Raw genomic sequence first — 21414 nt, 5'->3', positions numbered from 1 at the left:
TTCACAAATTCAAAGTTTTAAAGTGACCAAAGCCAATTCAGATTCACTATACGTATTTTTTTTATTCTTTTTATTATGGAGAAATTCTTATACATGAGAAGAATAATGTGTACATCACTCAACCACTCACTACAAATATCCAAACTTAGGTATACCTTGAACATTCCTCAAATTATCTTGCTGTATAAACTTTTGACTTTTCTTACAATATATTTTCAAATTAATGCTGACTTGCAGGGTGGCAGTGGAAAAGCACCTTTAATCCCAGCACTCAGGATGCTGAGGAAGGCGGATCTCTGTGAGTTCAAGGACAGCCTGGTCTACAGAGTTCCAGGCTGTTACACAGAAAAACCCTGTGTTGAAAAAACAAAGTGACTGCTGACAATCTCTAACTTAACAAGGTGACACTGAACACTAAGCGGATGAAGATGCTCTTCTCAGTCAATTGGGAGCACAGGGGAAAGGAAAGCAGTACTCTTCAAAGGGAAATTGTGACTGACTTCTTGAACTACCCCCGATTTTCAAACCAGTGCGATGACTCACCACACACCAGACTGAGGCTGAGAATGCATATTAAAAAAGAAAACCCCAACTCCCAGAGTCAGTAAGGTGAGCATTTAAAACTTGGGAGGCAGAGGCAGGTGGATCTTTGTGAGTTTGAGGCTAACCTGGTCGACAAGAGCTAGTTCCAGGACAGGTTCCCAAGCTGTAGAGAAACCCTGTCTCAGAAAACAAAACAAAAAAACAAACAGAAAACAAAAAAAAAAAACACTGTTGGGAAAACTTTTGGGGGTTAGTACCTACCAATATTTAACCAAGATTGGCTGAGTGGGAGAATGGAAGTTTTGACTGAGGAAGGTAGCAGCAACAGGGAGTACTTTCGGGAGAAAACTCCTGAATGGGATGTTTTACTCAAGGACACAAATGAAAATTAACCGCTGCTACAAACAGGGAACAGAACTGTAGCGTTTATTTATGTTGCTGTTGTTGGTGTTTGTTTTTTTCTGGAGACAGGCTCTCCCTAGTAGTAACTCTGTAGACCAGGCTGACCTTGAACTCAGAGATCCGCCTGCCTCTGCCTCCGGGGAAGTATTGGGATTAAAGGTGTGTACAACTATGCCCAGCAAGGATTTTTTCTTAAAATACGTGTCTGAGTAAACTGCTGAAACATTCAGCTTAGCTTTCCTTTGGTTATAAAATGCAGTTTACTTAGAGTTCTAATAAAGACTAATAAAGCATCTGACACAAACTAGGGATTCAACAAACTCTCTGTGGGTGAATAAACTCCAATACTTTCCTGGTTCCAATCTCATACTATTTAAACACCTATTTTGTACACTGCTTTGAAAAGTCATTATTTGATATATCCACCTATGTACTGAAAAGATTATGTTACCAGATACTTCTGGCAATTTTGGGGGGAAAAAAAGCCAAATAAAAATTTCATAATGTTGGAAATGGCTCAGCACTTAACAGCATTTGTTCTTGCAGAGGGTCTTGGTTTGGTTCCCAGCACTCACATAGTGGCTCACAACCATCCCCTGACTCTAGGTCCAAGAGAGTCAATGCCTTCTGACTTCAAAGGTTCCCAAACACACATAGAGAAAAAAATACTCATACAAGTGAAATAACATACCAGACAAAAAAGGGAAAAGTTCCCACAAATAGTGTCTAAGAGATTTTAGAGAGCATTCACCTACAATCTTTCAAAAAAACAAGGGGTCATGCCCAAGTATTACAACGTTCCTAAAAAGCTACTTTAAGGTTCCTTAAACTAGCAAAATATTTAATATGTCAAGAACAGTGTAAACCAGGTGAGATGGTACATGCCTGGACTTGGGGATCAAGAAGACCTCAAGTTTGGAAACCTGCCTGGTCTACAAAGGGAGTCCCAGGCCAGCCAGCATGGGAGGGAGGAAGGAAAAAAAGAAAAATAAAAAAACTGGGCATGGTAGACTTTAATCCTTGTACCTGGGACTGAGGCAGAAACTACAGTTCTAAGCCAGTATAGGGGATGTAGCAAGTTCATGGACAACCTGGCCTACTTATAAAGAGACGGTTTTTTGTTTGTTTTTTTAAAAAGTAACTACATTTCACATATACATTAAAAATACCAACTTGAAAGTGAAAATTGGGGCTGGGCGTGGGGGCATGTGGATTTCAAGTTCGAGGCCATCCTGGTCTACAATAGTGAGTTCTTGGACAGCTACACAATGAGACTGTCTCAATAAAACAAACACACAAAAAGAAAAAGAAATTGAAAACTGGGAGGGGATTAAATAACAATTTGTCCGTACTTCAGAACAATTTTAATATCTAGGAAATTTCAAAAGGAATCCTAAGTGTACATAGCTCTAAAAGTATGGGGTTCTAAAAATTTAAACAAAAAGTTATGTCTGGAACCAGGTGCAAAGTTAAACTCTGTGAGATGATAGTTGTTAAATCTACTTCATTTATATGAACTGACCTTTTATAAACAAAGTGTAACAGACATCAAGTCGCAATCTTCAAATATACCAAAAACAAACAAACAAAAACAACCCATAATTCCTTGAACGCTTCCTTTTCGCCCTGTGAACAACAAAGGCAGGATCCCCTCATCCAGTGCGCTGGCAAACAAAGAGCGCGGAGGGGAAGTTACAACGACAAAGGAAGCATCCTCAGCGCGGGTTACTCGAGACTCACTAAAGATGCTGAGACTGACTACAGTGGCTGCGTCCGTAACAAAGTCAATCACTATTAGCAAGTGGTGGTAAATGCGTTTTAATTAAATCCACTTTCCCTCAGTAGATGCATTCCTCCGAGTGCCATTTCCATTTCTTAAGGACGGTTTCAACATCCTTGGGTGTCCAGTTAGGTTTTTGGTCGAGGGAGGGTCAGGGGAGCGCTACAGAGGGAAAGCCCAAGATTTTCAAGAAAGAGGTCTGGTTTGGTTTTTTTGTTTCCAGTTCTCAACTGCAAGAATAAAGTTTTACCTCTGCCTCCAGAATGAAAACAAAAACAAGCCCTAGCAGAAGAAAGTGAAAGGGGGTTCCAGAGGGGGATCGACCAGCGGGGGCGGGGAGAGGGGCAGCAAGCAGGGGCTACAGGAGGGTGTGCCGAGTCCTGAGGAGAGCTTTGAATGAAAAGTCCTTCCTCCAGGTCTGGGGGCCCGGGCGCGGCCAGCCGAGGGGCTGACAGGACCGAGCCCCTCTCCCGCCATCGTCCTCTCCGCCCGTCTCGGCTCTAAGCATCCTGGCGTGCGCACGGGAGGGAGGAACACCACAGCGCGGCGTCCACGGAGAACAACAGGCTGCGGGGAGGCTCTGGGCCGCGGCCTCCCTCCGGGGCGACCACCATCCCTCCTCCCTCATCGCTGCTCCAGACTCACAGAGTCTTGGGCATCTCGTCCTCCATGGCTGCTGCGGTCGCGGCGGCACCTCAGGGTCCAGCTCCCTGCCCTTCGCTACCTCCCAAATCGTCGGGGCGGCTATGGCTGCGGAAAAGCGGGCCTCCTCGCTTGGCTGGAGGGTACTTCGCCTGCTCCTTCGGCCGCAATTAGAGAAAATTGCCCGACCCACCGCGAACAATGAAGCCCCGATTCAAGATGGCGGCGAGCCGGACGCAGAGGAGCCGCCAGCCGGGTGACCCGCGCCGCGCATGCGCGTACCCAGCTGGCACGCTCACCCCCAGGCCGCCGCTCTAGGCTTCAAGCCGTAGAGTCACTTGTTGTGCAGCCGCGCTTCCACCCGGCAAAGGATGGCTCCGACTGCGCAGGCACAATGCCGATAGCCGGGATTTGTGTCCTTCCAGAAGTGTTTCGTTAGTGAATTATATAGTGAACTAAAAATCTTCGGGGAGGTTAAAGCATAAATCGACAGTATTTTTATAGCAGGGAAGACTTCTTTTTTCAAGCTCTCCTGTTTTAAGAGAAAGGAAAAAAAGACATGCGCCGCCCGGGAATCGAACCCGGGTCGCAAGAATGGGAATCTTGCATGATACCACTACACCAGCGGCGCTGTTGGTACAAACAGCCTCCAGAAACTCCTAGGAGATACATAGTCTAGTCATAGGCTCCTAGATTCTTTATGTAATTGGAAATACGTATTGATACTTGGAACTTTTTCGTTGCTTTATGAACAATTTATCTTTTCTCATCCCAATGTTGTTGAATTTTTTTGTACTCTCTGAAAAATCGAGATAAAAATTCTTATTTGGAAATAAGAATTGTAGTAAGAAAATAATGCCTTCTTAACAATAACTTTTGGGGTCGGGTGGGATCCGTATTTTTATGTGCCAGAATCTGGATTTCTTTGGTATACTCAGTGTAACTGAAAATCTTAAAAGAAACAGTTACTATTGCAAATTGGTGAGAAGAATCTCAAAAGTCAGTCCTCGCTTAGGACTCCGAATTAGGGCTCCGGAACGTGGTTCCTGTACTCCTTATCCTTTCTTACAGCACTCTCCACATTATGTGAAGCATTTCTTAAAGATCTGAAAGCTTATGTATCCCATGTCGCTCTTTTACACCGGTGGTTCTCAGCCTTCCCAATGCTGCGATCCTAAAGGTCCTCATGTGGTGGTGACTCCCCAGCCATAAAATTATTTTTATTGCAACTTCATAGCCGTAATTTTGTTATCGTAATGAATCTTAATGTCAATATTTTTGGAGACAGAAGTCTTTCAAAGGGGTCGCGACCCACAGGGTGAGGACCATTGGTTTACACTAACATGTTTGGGATTTTCATTTTTATAAATTCCTTACAGTTCGTCATATTTTCAGACTATATAGAGTTATATTACAGAGAGATAACAAATATTGCCGTAGTGGCCACGTTTCAGAACAGAGACGTAAGCAAAGACATTCAGGAGTAGAAGGCCAGCCAATGCAATTTAAGAATAACCCCTCCCATCCCCCTGCAGGGTAAGTAGTGGTTGGTTGTCTGGGAAGAGATGGTGGTGGTGGGGCACAGAGTTGTGTGTAGCTTCTCCAAAACCCACTTTGTCTTGATGGCTTTCTTGGTGCCACAATACAAGCCCTTGGACCTCAGTGTTCTATGCAGATTGGATATTCCCTTCAGGTTGGACCAGGAAGATACATAGTATTTTCTGCAGGAAAGACGTGGTTACAAATCTGCAGCACCTAAACACATGTTTTCTCCTTTTAACACCTGAGAATGAAAAAAGATTTGCTCTCAGATTAAAATCATAGCTAGTAGGAAGAGAAAGATAACTAAGTGGTCACATGTCCCTTCTCAAAATTAATAACAATAAATAAAATGAATAGAAATTTTAAGGGAAGAGTGCGACAAATGTTTAAAGTGTATAGTATTTTGAACACCTTTTTTTTGGAAGAAAATCTATTTAAAAGGAGTTTTAGTTTATCAACAGACCTGTTTAACTACAAAAATCTCTGTCTCATCCATTACCAGCTCAGTGATCTTTCTTTCTTTTATTCTTTTCATTTTGTTTTGTTTTATTTTGTTTGTTTGTTTTCATGACAGCGTCCCACTATGCAACCCTGGCTGGCTATCGTGGAACTCACTCTGTAGACCAGGTTGGCCTGAACTCAGAGATTCACCTTCAGCTGTTTTCCGAGTGCTGCAATTATAGGTGTTTGCTATCACCATCTTACTTTTTTTTTTTGGTACAACTAATATCAAAAAATTGATATATATTTTTTGAGATAGTACCTTAATATGTAGACTAGGTTTGTCTCAAATCCAATCCTCCTGCCTTAGTCTCCTCAATTTTGGGATTACAGGTATAAACACTTGACCAAAGCTAGTTTCTTTCTTTTTTTAAAATATTTATTTATTCATTTATTATGTATACAATATTCTGTCTGTGTGTATGTCTGCAGGCCAGAAGAGGGCACCAAGCATTACAGATGGTTGTGAGCCACCATGTGGTTGTCAGGAATTGAACTCAGAACCTTTGGAAGGTCAGGCAATGCTCTTAACCACTGAGCCATCTCTCCAGCCCTCTTTCATCCTTTTCTTCTTTTTAAAGCTGAATTTCTGAAGGATAGATTCCTAATCATGGAATTACTGAATTATACGTGGTGTGTGTGTGTGTGTGTGTGTGTGTAAAAATCATAGTAGGAGGGGCTGGAGAGATGGCTCAGCTCTTAAGAGCATTCATTGCGTGCTCTTCCAAAGGACCCGAGTTCGATTCCCAGCAACCACATGGTGGCTCACAACCATCTGTAATGAGGTCTGGTGTCCCCTTCTGGCCTACAGGCATATATGCAAACAGAATAGTGTATCCATAATAAATAAAAAATAAAATCATAGTAGGAGTTGGGCGGTGGTGGCGCACCCCTTTAATCCCAGCACTCGGGTGGCAGAGGCAGGCAGATCTCTGTGAGTTCAAGACCAGCCTGGTCTACAAGAGCTAGTTCCAGGACAGGCTCAAAGCTACAGAGAAACCCTGTCTCGTAAAACAACAACAACAACAACAAAATCATAGTAGGCAAAATTGTGTCCTCTGCGAGGCCTCACACTTGTAATTCCAGCATTCCAGGGAGTGAGGCAACAAAGGCATAGGTTGTAGTCATCATTCGTATCCCACTGAGAGTGCTTTCGAGTAGGGCTTTCTCTATGGCCTCCGTTAGGCTCATACTGAGATGCTGTTAATTTTATTAGGTTTTGCTAATATAAGCATAAAAAATGGTATATCTTTCTCTGACTCTCACACACACCGTTACACAGCAACAGGGTCTTACTGTGTTGTTTTGGCTAAATTGGATATTGTTATGTAGATCTAGAGAATGGCCTTGAGCTCACAGACATCCACCTGTCTCTGGGATTACAGGCATGAGCCCCATTCCTGGCAGCATTTCTTTATGCATTATTTTCAGGGTAAATACAGTTTTAAGTGTTCTAATTTAGGTGTTTCACCTCAAAAAAATTCAAGATGAAAGTGATAAATACTGTAACAACTGCCACATAGACCATACTTTTGATCTTTAGGCGTACTCAGTGTTGGGGGGCTCCTGGAAGGTTGTGGCTCACTGTCGGAGGCCTTTGAAGTGTAAGTTCCTTTGGCAACAATGAACCTGTAGGCGGCGCTCAATCTACACTATAGCAAACCCGAACCACAAAGGTCTTTAGAACCAGATGTGAGAAGATCTGGAGAGCCACCAAGGCTGTTAGCTCTAAACTTCCACTGTTTGCTCAGCCTCCTATTCCCATTTCTGTTCTGATCTGGAGGTCACGGACCTTCTCCCACAAACACTCAGCTCAATGACATAAACTGTCTGAGAAAGACCTTAGAGAAAATACACAAAGGAAATAGTTCAATCACGGGCTCAATAATCTTCTCTAAGTCAAGTTCCTGAAAACTGGGCCTTCCAAAATCTAGGATAGGTTTCTGTTTTTCAGAAGGATACATTGTCTACAGGGCTGCTTTCTGCTAGGCAGAGCCTTTTGCACTTATACAGTGTTGCTCAAGTGGCCACAGCCAGCTTGGATATTTAGTTGCAAATGTTTGGACTAGACTTTCCAAAAGCTGGCCCGGTGGGGGGCTGTGGGAGAGGCAGGCACATCTCTGTAAGTTTGAAAGCAGCTTGGTCTACAGAGCAAAGCAAGTTCCAGGACAGGCAAAGCTACCCAGAGAAACCCTGTCTTGAAAAATCAAGAATTTGTGAAAGCTGAGAGATGAAACAATTTACCATTTCCTATCCATTGATAGAGCTCTTTGAGTTTTTTTTCTTTCCAAAATTAGCAACAGTCTTAATGATCGTTCTATTAGAAGAAAATACGTATTTGTGCACAAATATTAATGTTTTCCGTTTGAAACTTCTACTCTTGAAAGAATGTGGCTGCCGTAATTTTAGCACAGCATTCCAGAGACAGAGGCTGGAGGGTTTCTGTGAGCAGCGGCAGAATTCTGGGTCTCTGTTCTCAAAGACAAGCATGGAAATGCACGAATTAATAGAGACAGATTTAAACAGTAAGAGATTATTGCAAGAGGGAAAATTCAGTTTATGTAGGGGTTGCTGAATATTTTAAGGCAAGAATGAGGTTACAGGGAAGGAGCTGAGCAGGGGTCAGTAGAGCAAGGGAATTCGAAACTACAGAAAGCAGGAAGTCAGTCCATGTGCAACCTGTCTGCATTTGTTAAGGGCCTCTTTGTGGGGTTGGTTAACTGCCTACAGAAGCTGGCAGGGGAGCCTGAGCTGCAGACATTAGTTAAAATCAACAGTAAGTTCTTTTTTTAAAAAGATAAAAATTAAGCCGGGTGATGGTGGTGCACGCCTTTAATCCCAGCACTTGGGAGGCAGAAACAGGAGGATCTCTGTGAGTTCGAGACCAGCCTGGTCTATAGAGCTAATTCCAGGACAGGCTCCAAAGCCACAGAGAAATCCTGTCTCGAAAAACCAAAAAAAAAAAAAATTAAAAATTAAAAAAAAATAAATAAAATAAATAAAACTTTTGTTTGTTTGTTTGTTTGTTTTTTAGAGACAGGGTTTCTCTGTATAACAGCCCTGGCTGTCCTGGAACTTGCTCTGTAGACCAAGCTGGCCTCAAACTCACAGAGATCCGCCTGCCTCTGCTTCCCCGGTGCTGGGATAAAAGGTGTGTGCCACCACTGCCTGGCTAAAACGTTAATTTTTTTATTATTTTATTTTCTGTATGCCAGTCTCTGAGGAGGCCAGAAGAGCATATTATATCCCCCGAAACTAGATGTATGGGAGGAGTACTCTCTACATTCTAGGCTGCTAAGTGTAGCGCTTGCATTTCAGTTCCCAACCACTCCACCCCTGCATTCTGGAACTGACCCACCAACCTCCACCTCCACCCCTGCATTCTGGAACTGACCCACCCACCGCTCAAACATGGCAAATATTTTCTCTTTGTCTGTCTGTTGTTACTTCCATCACCCTACTCCCTCAGAAGCCAACTGGGAATAGGTGTCTTCAAAGAACAACTAGTTTTTAGAGAAATGATAAGGCATCAGACAAGGACAAGGAGTTTGAGTTTCTGTAACTGGATGGCTGTGGGAAGGCAAATAAATAGCAAGAGAAAGACTCTGGGGTCAAGTTTGTTCTGTGGATTTTTAGCCGATGAAAGCCTGTCAAATCCCAGCTCCCAGGAGGTGAGCAGGCGGGAGGATGAGGAATTTAAGGACAGCCTGGACTGCATAGTAAGTCTGAGATCACTTGACAAGGGCAGAGGAAAGGAGAAGCTGAAAATGAAGAGCAGACTGGCCTCCAAGTCACTTTCTTTGGGAAGGCTGAAGCAGAGGGGATTTCCTTTCTCTCCTGTGCTCCCGGAGCCATCGGCTGTTGTATCTCGCTGTTCCTTCTTCCATGAAGGCCAAGAGAAATCTTAGTGTGTTGGAAGTACACAAACAACTTCAGCAGTGAGTCCACTTTGATTTGGCATGCCAATTATTCAGTTCAGGAACATAGGCCAACCTAATGGCTTCCTAGATATTTTACTTAAAATGTCTAAAATTGCCGGGCTGTGGTGGCGCACGCCTTTAATCCCAGCACTTGGGAGGCAGAGGCAGGGAGATCTCTGGAAGTTCGAGGCCAGCCTGATCTACAAGAGCTAGTTCCGGTATGGGCACCAAAGCTACAGAGAAACCCTGTCTCAAAAAACCAAAAAATAAATAAAAATAAAATAAAATGATAAACCTACATTCCTCCAGGTAGAGGAGGGAGGAGAGACCCCTTTGTCTTTACGTGTTTGTTTGTTTATATGTGTTTGTGTCTGTTCTGATGCCCGTGAAAGTCAGAGGGTTCCCTGGAGCTTGGTGTTCCATACAGGCAGCTGTAAACTCAGAAACTGAACTCGGGAAGACCTCTTAGACACCGAGTCATCTCTCCAGTTCTTTAAAAAAAAAAAATTGTGTTATGCATACGAGTGTATGTTTGTGGGTGCTAGCAGAGACCAGAAGAAGGCATCAGATTGTCTGGAGCTGGAGTTACAGACTTGTGTGAACCACCAGGATTTGGTTGCTGGAAAGGGAACTCTGGTCCAGTCCAAAGGGCAGGCAGGGCTCTTAACCACTAAGTCACGTCTCCAGTCCTCCCCTTGTGTTTCGTTCTTAGGTAATTAGAGGAAGGTGGACAGCATTTCTAGTGTTTTCTTCAAGTTGAAACAGACCTTATGTGGGAAGACCCTTTTGGCGTTCTAATTTCATTCGTGTAGACGTGGGCCCCGTGTTTTGCTCCTCCTACTTCACCATACCCCATCTCCCTTCTTTCCCTATCACGCAGCTAAGGAGTCCCTGGAACAAAGCGCCCACTTTGGAAATATTAGCGGCCAGCTTGCCTGTTTTTTTGACTGAGATTGGACCGCATGTATTCACAGCATGCATGCGATTTAGGGGACCGCAGAGGGCGTTTGTGAAGAAGGGTGAGCTCTGTCTTCAGGAGAGGAGGGAAGGAAGGAGGAGAGCTGAGGTGAGCCTCAAACTACGCCTTGGACGTGTGCTTCTGGGGACACAATGGACTTTGGGGATACAGTGGCCTTGGGTCAGGAACACTAGGGTGAGCCAGGGGAGCAAAGGATCGGAGTGCTTTGGGTGGGCGTGGCGATGTGCCCTGGGGCGGGGCCGGGGCGGGGCGAGTGCGCGCAGACTCATAGAGCTCCAGGTCTGCAGGCCGACCCGCGGTCAGTCTGCGGCTGCGGAGACCGTGGGGCGTGAGGCCATGGCGCTGGTGGGCTTGCTGCTCGGACTGGGGCTGCTGCTGTGTGAACTGGGCAGCCTGGCGAGCGCGGAGCCCCGGGCCCCGCCGGACAGGATCGGTAGGTTTGGGGGATACGGAGCGAGTCAGTGCCGAGGTCCGTCTTCCCTCGGTGGGGTGGTGATCGGGGTTCCAAGGAGCGGGCCGCACGCTATTGAAGCACGCCACTGGAGGCGTGGGCAGGCTCCGCACCCGGTATCCCTGCAGCCCCAGCCTGGGATGGGAAGTCCTTAACACTAGGAGCTGGATGCCCTAGGGAACCTGCTTCTGACTGTCCCTGGAGCTGAGTCTGTCTATCTTATCAGCAGACTGAGGCGCGCAGACACCACACAGGGACTGGTCTGTCCCCCATCCACCCCCACGAAAGAGCTGGACCGCCTCCTCGCACCTGCGCTCTGCTTGCGAGGCCGCAGCTGCTGCAGCTAACCAGAGAACGGGTTACCTTCCTGGCTTTGCTAGCCTCGGGTTTTCACTTTCGGGCGCTCTGTCCCCATCTGAAACTGTGTCTTTCGGGATCGTTCATGGTGTTGGGGCCTCAGAGAGACAAAGAACAAAGCTGGGCGAAGATGGCGGCCACTTTATTTAAAATGCGTGCAGGACTGGTCCATTCATGCCTTCCCAGGCATTGGGTACAGAAGGGTTCGTGTGTCCGGTAGTCTGTGAGGATGCTTGGGCATCATTTAACCTACTGTTAATTTGCAATTTTATCTACAGTGCCTGTCCAGATTCAGGGAGTGTGAGCCCCTAGGCTCCCCTAAGTTGTTGGTTATAGTCTTGAGTAATGTCTGTTATTGGTTAATGGCCTTTCAAAAACAAAAGCCACACGGCTAAGAGGGAAACAACCGTTCCTCTTTTTTCCTCCTTTCAGCAATCGTCGGCGCTGGAATTGGTGGCACTTCCTCAGCCTATTATCTTCGGAAGAAATTTGGGAAGGACGTGAAGATTGATGTATTTGAAAGAGGAGAAGTCGGGGGCCGTTTGGCCACTTTGAAGGTGCAGGGTCATGACTACGAGGCAGGGGGGTCCGTCATCCACCCTCTGAATCTGCACATGAAGCGCTTCGTCAAAGATCTGGGTATGTGTTTGGGTCTTAGCGCTAAGCAGATTTCTGTGTGACTGGCTCTAAGTGTTTTCATCACACAGAGAACTGAGATGTTTCTGCCTTGTCTTCTACAGAGAAGTCGGTGAAACCGTTTCTCTTGCCGTGGAGTTTAGGGGTTGGTACAGGTTTAGCTTTGAGCCACTCTCCTGTAATGAGACTCTGGTTATCTGTGTGTCAGCAGTTCTCTGGAATTACAACCACAGGCTGGAATGTGCATGGCTGATACCAATTCTTTTTTTAAAAAAATTAATTAAAAAATTATGTTTTAGCTATATTTGTTTTGTGTGACAGTGGGGGTGGGGGGTGGGTCTGAGTGCTGCAGAGTGTGTTTAGAGGGCAGAGGGCAACTGAGTCACTTCTTTCCTGCCACTGTGTGGGTTCCAGGAATTGAACTCAGGTCATCAGACTTGGCAGCAGATGTCTTTAGGGCCTGAGCCATCTTGATGGCCCTTGTTGTCAGTTCCTAAACCCCTGGGTTTGGGTTGAAGAGTCAGGGTGCTTTGAGCTAGCAGAAACCGTAGCTCATTTTTCTGGTGAGAAAATGAGACCCACAGGCTTCAAACACTTGGCTTGAAGTTATTCAAACAGGGTACAGAGACATGTGCTCACAGGGACACGTGACTGATGCCCTGCTGGCAGAGGAGCAGGGCGTGTCGTGAGGGAGTCTGGCAGGCCTCTGCACGCCCTCTATGGGAATATTGGGTAACTCAGGCCTTTTTGCGTTTACCTGAAATTCCTGGTTTCACACAGTGAGATCAGCATAGGAGAAGAAGTACATCTTACTCCTCAGCTGCCCTTCCAGCCCTGGCTGATGCTTCATTCTCCATGACTAAGAATAGTCAGGCTAATTTGGTACACATACATGATCTTCTGGCCACTTCTAGCATGTCAGCTTGTGAGAATTGAGCAGTCAGCACAGTGTCCACACTGTTTCAAACATAGAACACTAATGTGTCTCCTGAGATCTGGGGACATCCCTAAGTCACTCACTCACAATGTCCCTGGCAAGTTCCCCCAAATTCTTTCTTCATTGGGCCAATGTAGAAACCTCTTGTGTACCTTTTCTCTGTTTTTTTTGGTTTTGTTTTGTTTTGTCTTAAGATTTATTTTATTTTTTTAAATTGTGTGTGTGTATGTGTGTATCTGAGGGGGTATGCGCATGTGAATGTAGATGCCTAGACAGGCCAGACAAATGCCTCGGAACTAAAATTAAAGGTGGTTGTGTGCTGCCTGACATGGGTGCTAGGAGCTGAATTCAGGTCCTCTACAAGAGCAGCAAGGGCTCTTAACCGCCGAGCCATCTCCCGAGCCCCTCCCTCTGTTTTGCCAGGCCTCTCCAGTGTTCCGGTTTCGGGTGGCCTGATGGGGGTGTACGATGGAAAGTCTCTGGTGTTTGAGGAGAGCAGCTGGTTCATAATCAACATGGTTAAGCTTGTGTGGCGCTATGGATTCCAGTCCCTGAGAATGCACATGTGGGTAGAAGACCTGCTGGACAAGTTCATGAGGTAACTCGCCGCTCCTGTTGAACTTGAGACCTCCCGACCAGACGGCACTGGAATGGTAGTTCCCTGAACTAGTTCTCTGTCTAGTCACCACTTCGTTAGGCAAAATGTCTCACAGAAAACGTGCAGATCATCACTCCATTTGGGAGTTGGAACATGCCGGTTGCTTTTGTTTCTGAATTGTGCTTTGCAAAGGCTGAGATGTGGCTCAGCGGTTGAGCACTTGCCTGGAATGCCTGACTCGCCCTCCATTTAAGGAGCTGACTTTTGTACAGCATCTAAGAGCGTCTGGCAGTACTGAAGACACACTTGCAAAGCACAGTTTAGAAGCTGGGTTTGAAAACTAAAAAGGCATTAGTTCTCATGGCCATTGGCTGCCTTTTGCAGATGTGGAAGGTGGAGGATGTCCGGGTCTGAGTGTGGAAGGCCACCCACCCACCTAGGAACTGGCAAAGCTGGAGCTCCCACGCAGGCCGACTCAATCTGGAGTCTCCCTCTTAGTGCCTGCATTGCTGTACTGTGCTGGTGTTTAGATGAAGAGATACTGAGCATAAGCACTTACAGTAATGTAAAACTGAAGTGAGGCTTAGTTTTGTTTTTGTTTTAATTTTATTTTATTATCATTGTATGTTGTGTGTGATGGGAATGTGTATACATGGAGAACAGCTTTTTGTTTTGTTTTGTTTTTTTTTGTTTTTTGAGACAGGTTTTCTCTGTGGCTTTGGAGCCTGTCCTGGGACTAGCTCTTGTAGACCAGGCTGGTCTTGAACTCACAGAGATCCGCCTGCCTCTGCCTCCCAAGTGTTGGGATTAAAGGGGCGTGCGCCGCCACCACCTGGCAGAGGACAGCTTTTGTGAGTCAGTTTTCGTTCCACTGTGGATTTTGGGCATTAAACTCAGGTCATCCGGCTTGTGAGGCAAAATGCTTTGGAGACATCTTACCATGCCTGTTTTTTGTTTTTCTTTTACTGTCAAATTATGTATTCTAGACTTTAAGTGAGAAATATTAAGAGCACCGATGTTTTGGGGTGAAAGGCAGAGGGGAGGAACAATGTCTGTGAAAGATGAGATTGAGCTGTGCTTCACCTGACTGGTAGGAACCCATCACTCGGAAATATGGAAGTCAATTCATGATAAAAACAAAACAAAACAATTTTATGTGTGTTTATCTACATATATGTCTGATCCTGTGCATGCCTGGTGTCCGAAGAGGTCAAAAGAGAGCATAAGATCTCTTGGGAAAAGAGTTTCGGGTGATTCAAGAGCTGCCACTTGGGTGCTGGGAACAGAACCCAGGTCCTCTGCAAGAGTAGCAGCATCATGTTTGGTTTCAGTTTGGTTTGGGTTGATTTGTTTTTTTCAAGACAGAGTTTCTTTGTATAACAGCTCTGGCTGTCCTGGAACTCACTCTGTAGACCTTTGAACTCACTGAGATTTGCTTGCCTCTGCCTCCTGAGTGTTGGGATTAAAGGTTCGTACCACCAGGACCCGGTGGTTTTTTTTTTTTTTTAAATAGAATTTCACAAACTGAGTGGTAGTGGCACATACCTTTAATCCCGCCACTCGGAAGGCAGAAATAGACAGATCTCTGTGAGTAAGCATGGTTTACAGAGTGAGTTCCAGGACAGCCAAGGCTACACAGAGAAACTCTGTCTTGAAAACCAAACCAAAACAAACAAACAGCTATATATATATAATTTAAGTTCACTGTGTATCCAGGGCTGGTCTGCAGTTTGTAGTCCTTCTGCCTCAGCCTCTCAAGCCTGGCATCAGTCCCATTCTTCTGAGGCTATTTTTGTAGCCCCATCCTGTGTGGGGTTTAATGACCGTTTCCCTTTTTTTCAAGGATCTATCGTTATCAGTCCCATGACTATGCCTTCAGCAGTGTAGAAAAGTTAATGTTCGCCATTGGAGGGGATGACTACGTCCGACTGCTTAACCAAACTCTCCGTGAAAATCTGCAGAAAGCAGGCTTCTCTGAGACGTTCCTCAACGAGATGGTCGCTCCTATCATGCGAGTCAATTTTGGTCAAAGCACTGACCTCAATGCCTTTGTGGGTAAGACATTATTGGAGGAAATCAGGGTGGCCATAGCTAAGGAACTTATTCACTGGGGTGGGAGCTCTGGCATCAGGCTTGGGATTGGGGCACTGCCTTGCTTAGTGTCTCAAGCATTGATACCAACATAGTGTAATTCTACCTGTGAGTTTTCAGGGTCCTGTGCTTCTGTTAGCTCCAGTGGCTCTCACCTGAGCGAGACCTTTGCCCTGAGAGTTACCTGGCAGTGTCTGGAGGCATTTAGGGCAGAACATCTACGTGGACATGAGAGGGCCGTTTACCTGACCAAGACAGATTTAAAACGTGTTTTTGCCCCTTCCTGACAGGGGCAGTGTCGATGACAGCGGCTGATTCCAACCTTTGGGCAGTGGAAGGTGGTAATAAAGTTGTTTGCTCAGGGCTCCTTCAAGCCTCCAGCAGCAACCTCATAAGTGGCTCCGTAGTGTCCATAGAAGAGAAGACAAGGACCAAGCAGACAGGTGAGGCTGAACTTTCATTGTTCCTGGTTATTCTTGCAAAAGTGATAGCTCAGGGAGAAACTATCACTCACGTATGTGCGCACGCACACACAAACCTTTTTTGTTTTTCTATCTAAAGTAGACTGTCCTGGAACTTATTATGTAGACTGTGTTGGCTTCAGACTCACAGAGATTCACTTGCCTCTGCCTCCTGAATTCTGGGATTAAAGCTGTATGCCCCCAAGCCTAGCTTTTTATGTGGGTGCTGTGGATTTGAACTCAGGTCCCACACTTCTATACTTCTAATAGCTTCTTTATGCTTATAAAAAATTAAGGGATATATATCCAATTGTATTACTTTGAGGACAATTTTCTACTTTGTAAGAACAAAATGTGGAACATTCCCTTTGAGAATGAGGTTTTTTTTCTCTATCCAATGAGCCAGGGCCATGCCCTTTAGCACAGTTGGGAACATATCTGCATGAGCTGTGTAAAGTTCTATAACTTTATAAGAGATGCCAGGACTTTATAAGAGATACCAGAAGAAAAGATTTTTCTGGCCTTGGAAAATGACTCAGTGGGTAGGAGCACTTTCTGCACACGCATGAAGACCTGAGTTCAAATCCCCAGCACCCATGTTTAAAAACAAGAACCAGATGTCTCTCAGATATGCTTGCAAACCGCCCCCCCTCCCCCGTACTGTGAATAGTATAGATAGAAATAATACTACAGTTTACTGCCAGCCCTAGGTTCAGTGAGAGACCCTGCTTTAAGGGAACAAGGCACAGAGCGATAGAACATGACCCTCCGTGTCCTCTTCCAGCCTTTGTGTGCATGTCCAGTTGCAGACACATACTTACATAGGTGTGTATATGTACCTGTGCACACACCACACACACTAGAGTCATGGGCTGGGTGTGCATCTTGGTTGGTAGAGTCCTTGCGTAGCATGCGTGAAGTCATGGGATTTGATCTCCAGCACCACAGAAACTAGGTGACGGTTCTTACCTTCTAATTCCGATACTCCAGCAATGGAAGCAGGAGGATCAGAAGCTCAAGGTTTTCTTTGGCAGCGTAGTAAGTTTAAGCTACATGAGACACTCTCAAAATAAAAGCAGGGCTGGGAAGATTAGAGCCTTTTCAGGGAAGTGCCTGCCACACAAGCATGAGAGTTTGAGTTTAATCCAGGACCCACACAGAGAGCCAGGTGTTCTGGCAAGTGCTTGTAGCTGTGGTGCTGGAGAGAGTTGAGAAGAACATCCCTGGAGCTCGCTGGTGCCAGCATAGCCTATGATGAGCTACAGTGAGAGAAAAGGAAGGTGGGAGGCTAGAGAGATGACTCAGTGGTTAAGGGCACTTGCTGCTCTTGCAAAGAACCTAAGTTCAATTCCCTGCACCCACATAGCAGCTCACCGTTGTCGGAACTCCAGTTCCAGAGGATCTGACACCCTCTTCTGGCCTCCACAGGCACCAGACATGCACTTCGTTTCCAAACATACATGTGGGCTAACATTTTAATACATAAAATAATAATAAAAAATAAATCTTAAAAAAAAAAAAGGCAAGGGGGTTAGAGATATGGCTCAGTGGTTAAGAGCACTGGCTGCCCTTCCAGAGGTCCTGAGTTCAATTCCCAGCCACCACATGGTGGCTCACAACCATCTGTAATGAGATCTGGTGTCTTCTGGTCTTCAGGCATACATGGAGATAGAACACTGTATACATAATAAATAAATCTTAAAATAAATTAAAGATGGACAGCTCCTGGGGTAACCATTGAGGTTAACCTCTGGCCTCCACACACACATATATACAAACCAAGACAAGCAATGTTGCAGGGTTATTTTTAGAAGGCCTGAAGTTGAGCATGTTAGAAGCACTAAGAACTATATTCTTCTCCGTGCTCTCTAGGAAGTCCCACGAAGATGTATGAAGTGGTATATAAAACAGGATCTGAGACTCATTCTGGCTTCTATGACATTGTCCTTGTGGCTACTCCATTGAACCAGAAGATGTCCGACATAACTTTCCGCAATTTTGACCCACCCATCGAGGAATTCAATGACCCATATCAGCACCTGGTGACAACTTTCATTAAAGGAGAACTCAATTCCACTCTCTTCAGCTCCAGACCCAAGGATCAGTTTGGCCTTTCCACGGTTCTTGTCACTGGCGACTCGGATATGTTTATTAACAGCCTGTCCATTGTGGCCTCTGTAAGAGATAAGGAGGGTCCAGCCCCGGTGGACGGCATGCATGTGTGGAAGACCTTCTCTAGGGACATTCTCACCAAAGAGCAGATCTCAAAGCTCTTCCTGTCCTATGATTATGCGGCGCGGAAGCAATGGCTGCCCTATCCTCACTATGCGCCCCCTCAGAAGTGTCCCTCCATCATCCTCCACGACCGGCTCTATTACCTCAACGGCATCGAGTTTGCTGCAAGCTGCATGGAGATGAGCGCCATTGCCGGCTACAATGCAGCTCTCCTTGCCTACCATCGCTGGAACGGCAACGAGGACATGATTGACCAGGATGACCTGTATGAGAAACTTAAGACGGAGCTGTAAGTGAGCACTGCCCTTCCCAGAGCATCCTGCTCCTGAAGGCCTGAAGCAGCAGAGACGATTTTAACTCTTTACCAGCACTCTTCGTGTGGGTCACGGACAAACACGATGTTCCTGTGCATAGGAGAGCTTGATCTTCAGCCAGCATGTCCTCCTCTTCAGTTTGGGGGAGGTACAGGAGGATTGAACCTAAGGCCCTGTGCATGCTAGGCGAACACTCTGCTACTGAGCTGAGCTACACCCAGCCCTCTTTGTGGTTTTTCTTTTGAGACTGGGTCTCACTAAGTTGTTCAGCCTCCGGAGAGCCTGGGTTTACAGGCTCTCGCCATTAGGCCTGGCTTTTAACCACAGGGAGACATTGGCAGGGTTCCCCAGACTTTTCGGGGAAGGGTTGTTTTTTTGAGACAGGGTTTCTCTGTATAACAGTCCTGGCTACTGGAACTTGCTCTGTAGACCAGACTGGCTTTGAACTCACAGATCCACCTGCCTCTGCCTCCCAAGTGTTGGGATTAAAGGCATGCGCCACCACCACCCAGTGTTTTAAGAATCATCTGGAACTTGATAAACACCTGGATTTGGACTCAGTAAGCTGGATGTGGGCCTGCATTTGCTTCAAATTATAGAGCAATATTTTTTTTTCCTCTTTCTCTCTTCCTCTGTTTTTCCCCCCTCTTTGGGAGGTGTTGAAGCTATGTCTTATTTTGTACCCCAGACTGGAACTCATTATGTAGTCCAGGCTGGTCTTTAAGTCACAGCAATCCTCCTGTCTTAGCCTCCCATGTACTGGGATATAGGCATGAGGTCCGGTTCCTGGCAGTTTACACTTCCTAATGTAAATGTGCGCGAGCCTGAGGTCTTGACTTTAAGAATGTGCTTCCTTTATTGTTTCCATCTTGGTTTTATCATGGATAGGCTATTAAATCAGCATATTGACACTGTGGTACCAGGCCCTCCTATGAGGAGGCCTGTGCGTTTCTACGCTATGCTAGGGATTGAGCCCAAGACCCTGAGTATCCCAGGCGAGGCCAAGTGCTCTTCCACTGAGCTACAGTCTCAGCCCCAAGAATAGCCCCAAGAACTCCTGGGCCCCACATCCAGATAATGGGATTTCCTGGGTTGAGAATGGGGTCTTTGTCAAGTTCAAGTTCCTAGCCTGCAGCCAAATGTGAGCAAATTCTGGATGTGGGATTAGACCTTCTATAGAGAGCTTTGAGTGCCTTAAAAGTGCTAAGGAACACAAACCATGACCGTAGCAGACCCGTGTCAGAGGTGACTACTCGGTCCATCCTCAGCACTCGTCGCCATGGAGACTAGCACTGCAGCAGAGGCAATGTGGGGCAGCCCAGAGCAGTTGACCATAGAGCCAGGCTCCATGGCGACATAGTTCAGAGAAGATCACTTCAGATGCTGAGCATTCCGGGTGAGAAGGCGTCGCTGAAATCTTAAGACGGCCAGCGGCTCTCAGCTGGGGTTGTCTGTGGCAGCTCAGGGTTGTCATATGTAGTCACACTCAAGAAATCTAGCTTTTGTCTCCCGCTAGGTCACCAGTGACCATCATAGTCACTAGTAGAGAAAAAAAGCAATTTTGCCTGCCTTGGTGGTGCATGTGTGTAAACTCAGTACTTTTCACGGCAGAAGCAAGAGGATCAAGAGCTCAAGGCCAGCCTGGGCTGTAGCAACACCCTGTCTCAAGGAATAAAATCCAGGTCTCTTCACCGTACTATAGCATTGCATCAGCAAAGTGGTCTAAGAAAACCCTGATTCTTAAAAATTATTCTCCCTGGTACAGCTGTGGGTATTAATGTGTGGAGAAAGCAGCCGTGATGTAGTTGGTATCATGACAGGAATAATTAAGCTCATTGTCTAGCAAGAGGTTGGCATTCTTTCTGATGTGTCCAGAGACGTTTGTATTTTTTCCTGTTGTGGTTTTAATGAACATGGTTTGTCAAGAACACTGTTGTGGATTTGATACAGCAGCTCCTCATCTGAGGAATGGATGTGTTTCGTGACCCCCAGTGGGCAACCAGAGCTGGGAAGCAGTGAGCCCCATCTGTTCTATTTTCCACATGTACAATATACCTGTGATGGAGTTTTAATTTATAAATTTGGCACAGTAAGAGATTAACAACATTAATTATAAAGTAGAAAAATTGTAATAATTTACCATAATGGAAGTCAATTAAAATTTACAACTTATTTCTGGCATTTTCTCTTTTTTCTAGATAGGGTCTCACTATGTAGCCTTGGCTGGCCTCATAGAGACAGCCTGCCCCCTCCCCCGCCCCACTCCCCATGTGCTGGGTTTAAAGGTATGTGCACGCAGCACTATTTCTCGTCTTTTTCCATTGACTAACTGCAGATGGATCAGCACCACCTATGGCAGGACGGCTGCAGATGCAGGGAAATACAAGATAATTAAATTTCTATAGTTTGTGGACTTTGTAATGGGCTGTATTTGGGTTTATAATTTAAAATTTTGCTAGTGGGTGGGAGAGTTGGCTCAGTGGTTTAGAGCACTGGCTGCTCTTCCAGAGGACCTGAGTTCATTTCCCAGCACCCACATGGCAGCTCACAACTGTTTGTAAACCCACTTTCAGGGGTCTAGGCACATTCTTGGTGCACAGACATACGTGCAGATACATATAAGAAAATTTTAAAAATCTTTAGCTAGGTGTGGCGGCACACGCCTTTAATCCCTGCACTTGGGAGGCGGAAGCAGACAGATCTAGGAGTTTGATGCTAGCCTGGTCTATGTAGTGAGTTCCAGGCCAGCCAGGACAATGCACTCAGACCTTGTCTAACATAATAATAGTAGTAGTAATAATAATAAGTTAAAAAAAACTGTTTAAGTGAGCCTCTGTTTCAGAAAAAAAGTTATCAAATCAAAAGTTTAATGTGAAAATGTATATAGCTCCAACTGTAGGTGCTAGGAAGACAGACCATTTGGAGACGGGCCATGCATTTCTCTGCAGAGCAGTCCTTATAGAAACTTATCTTAAGGCTTCTGAGGTGATTATACAGTGCCCCAAGGGAGTTCAAAGCCAAGATA

The 21414-nt window shown here is 45.6% G+C and overlaps 2 protein-coding genes and 1 non-coding gene across 7 annotated transcripts in view; 1 reads left to right on the top strand and 2 right to left on the bottom strand.

Annotated features, from left to right (window-relative positions):
* Tia1 (TIA1 cytotoxic granule associated RNA binding protein) overlaps positions 1-3608 on the bottom strand; it is a 40701-nt gene extending 37093 nt beyond the window's left edge. For all 5 annotated transcript variants that reach the window (XR_005972486.1, XR_005972489.1, XR_005972491.1 and 2 more), the window contains exon 1: positions 3371-3608. Coding sequence is in view for 2 of the 5 variants with exons in the window: in XM_041633521.1 (XP_041489455.1) it covers positions 3371-3396 (26 nt within the window). In the remaining 3 variants the exon portion in view is untranslated. The remainder of the gene's footprint in view (positions 1-3370) is intronic.
* A 319-nt stretch (positions 3609-3927) lies between these two features.
* On the bottom strand, positions 3928-3998 carry Trnag-ccc. The gene has a single exon. It is a non-coding gene; the product is annotated as a tRNA-Gly (tRNA).
* A 6592-nt stretch (positions 3999-10590) lies between these two features.
* Positions 10591-20561, top strand: Pcyox1 (prenylcysteine oxidase 1). Its single transcript, XM_041637860.1, has 6 exons — positions 10591-10742; positions 11550-11756; positions 13114-13288; positions 15132-15343; positions 15670-15822; positions 17713-20561. The coding sequence occupies exons 1-6, from the start codon at positions 10646-10648 to the stop codon at positions 18366-18368; spliced, it is 1500 nt and encodes a 499-aa protein (XP_041493794.1). The 5' UTR covers positions 10591-10645; the 3' UTR covers positions 18369-20561.
* The last annotated feature ends 853 nt before the right edge of the window (positions 20562-21414 follow it).

Source organism: Microtus oregoni, unplaced genomic scaffold (genome assembly GCF_018167655.1).
Source record: "Microtus oregoni isolate MIOR12 unplaced genomic scaffold, Mior012 000002F_ref0000024, whole genome shotgun sequence".
NCBI classification, from domain to species: Eukaryota; Metazoa; Chordata; class Mammalia; order Rodentia; family Cricetidae; genus Microtus; species Microtus oregoni.
This window is presented reverse-complemented; position numbering and strand designations above follow the sequence as displayed.

What these genes read in the sequence shown, in the direction of transcription:
- Pcyox1 (XM_041637860.1), top strand. Translation starts at nt 10,646, where the DNA reads ATGGCGCTGGTGGGCTTGCTGCTCGGACTGGGGCTGCTGCTGTGTGAA. An exon ending in GGCCCCGCCGGACAGGATCG is followed by an intron (nt 10,743 to 11,549) that starts GTAGGTTTGGGG and finishes TCCTCCTTTCAG; the next exon opens with CAATCGTCGGCGCTGGAATT. An exon ending in CTGCTGGACAAGTTCATGAG is followed by an intron (nt 13,289 to 15,131) that starts GTAACTCGCCGC and finishes CTTTTTTTCAAG; the next exon opens with GATCTATCGTTATCAGTCCC.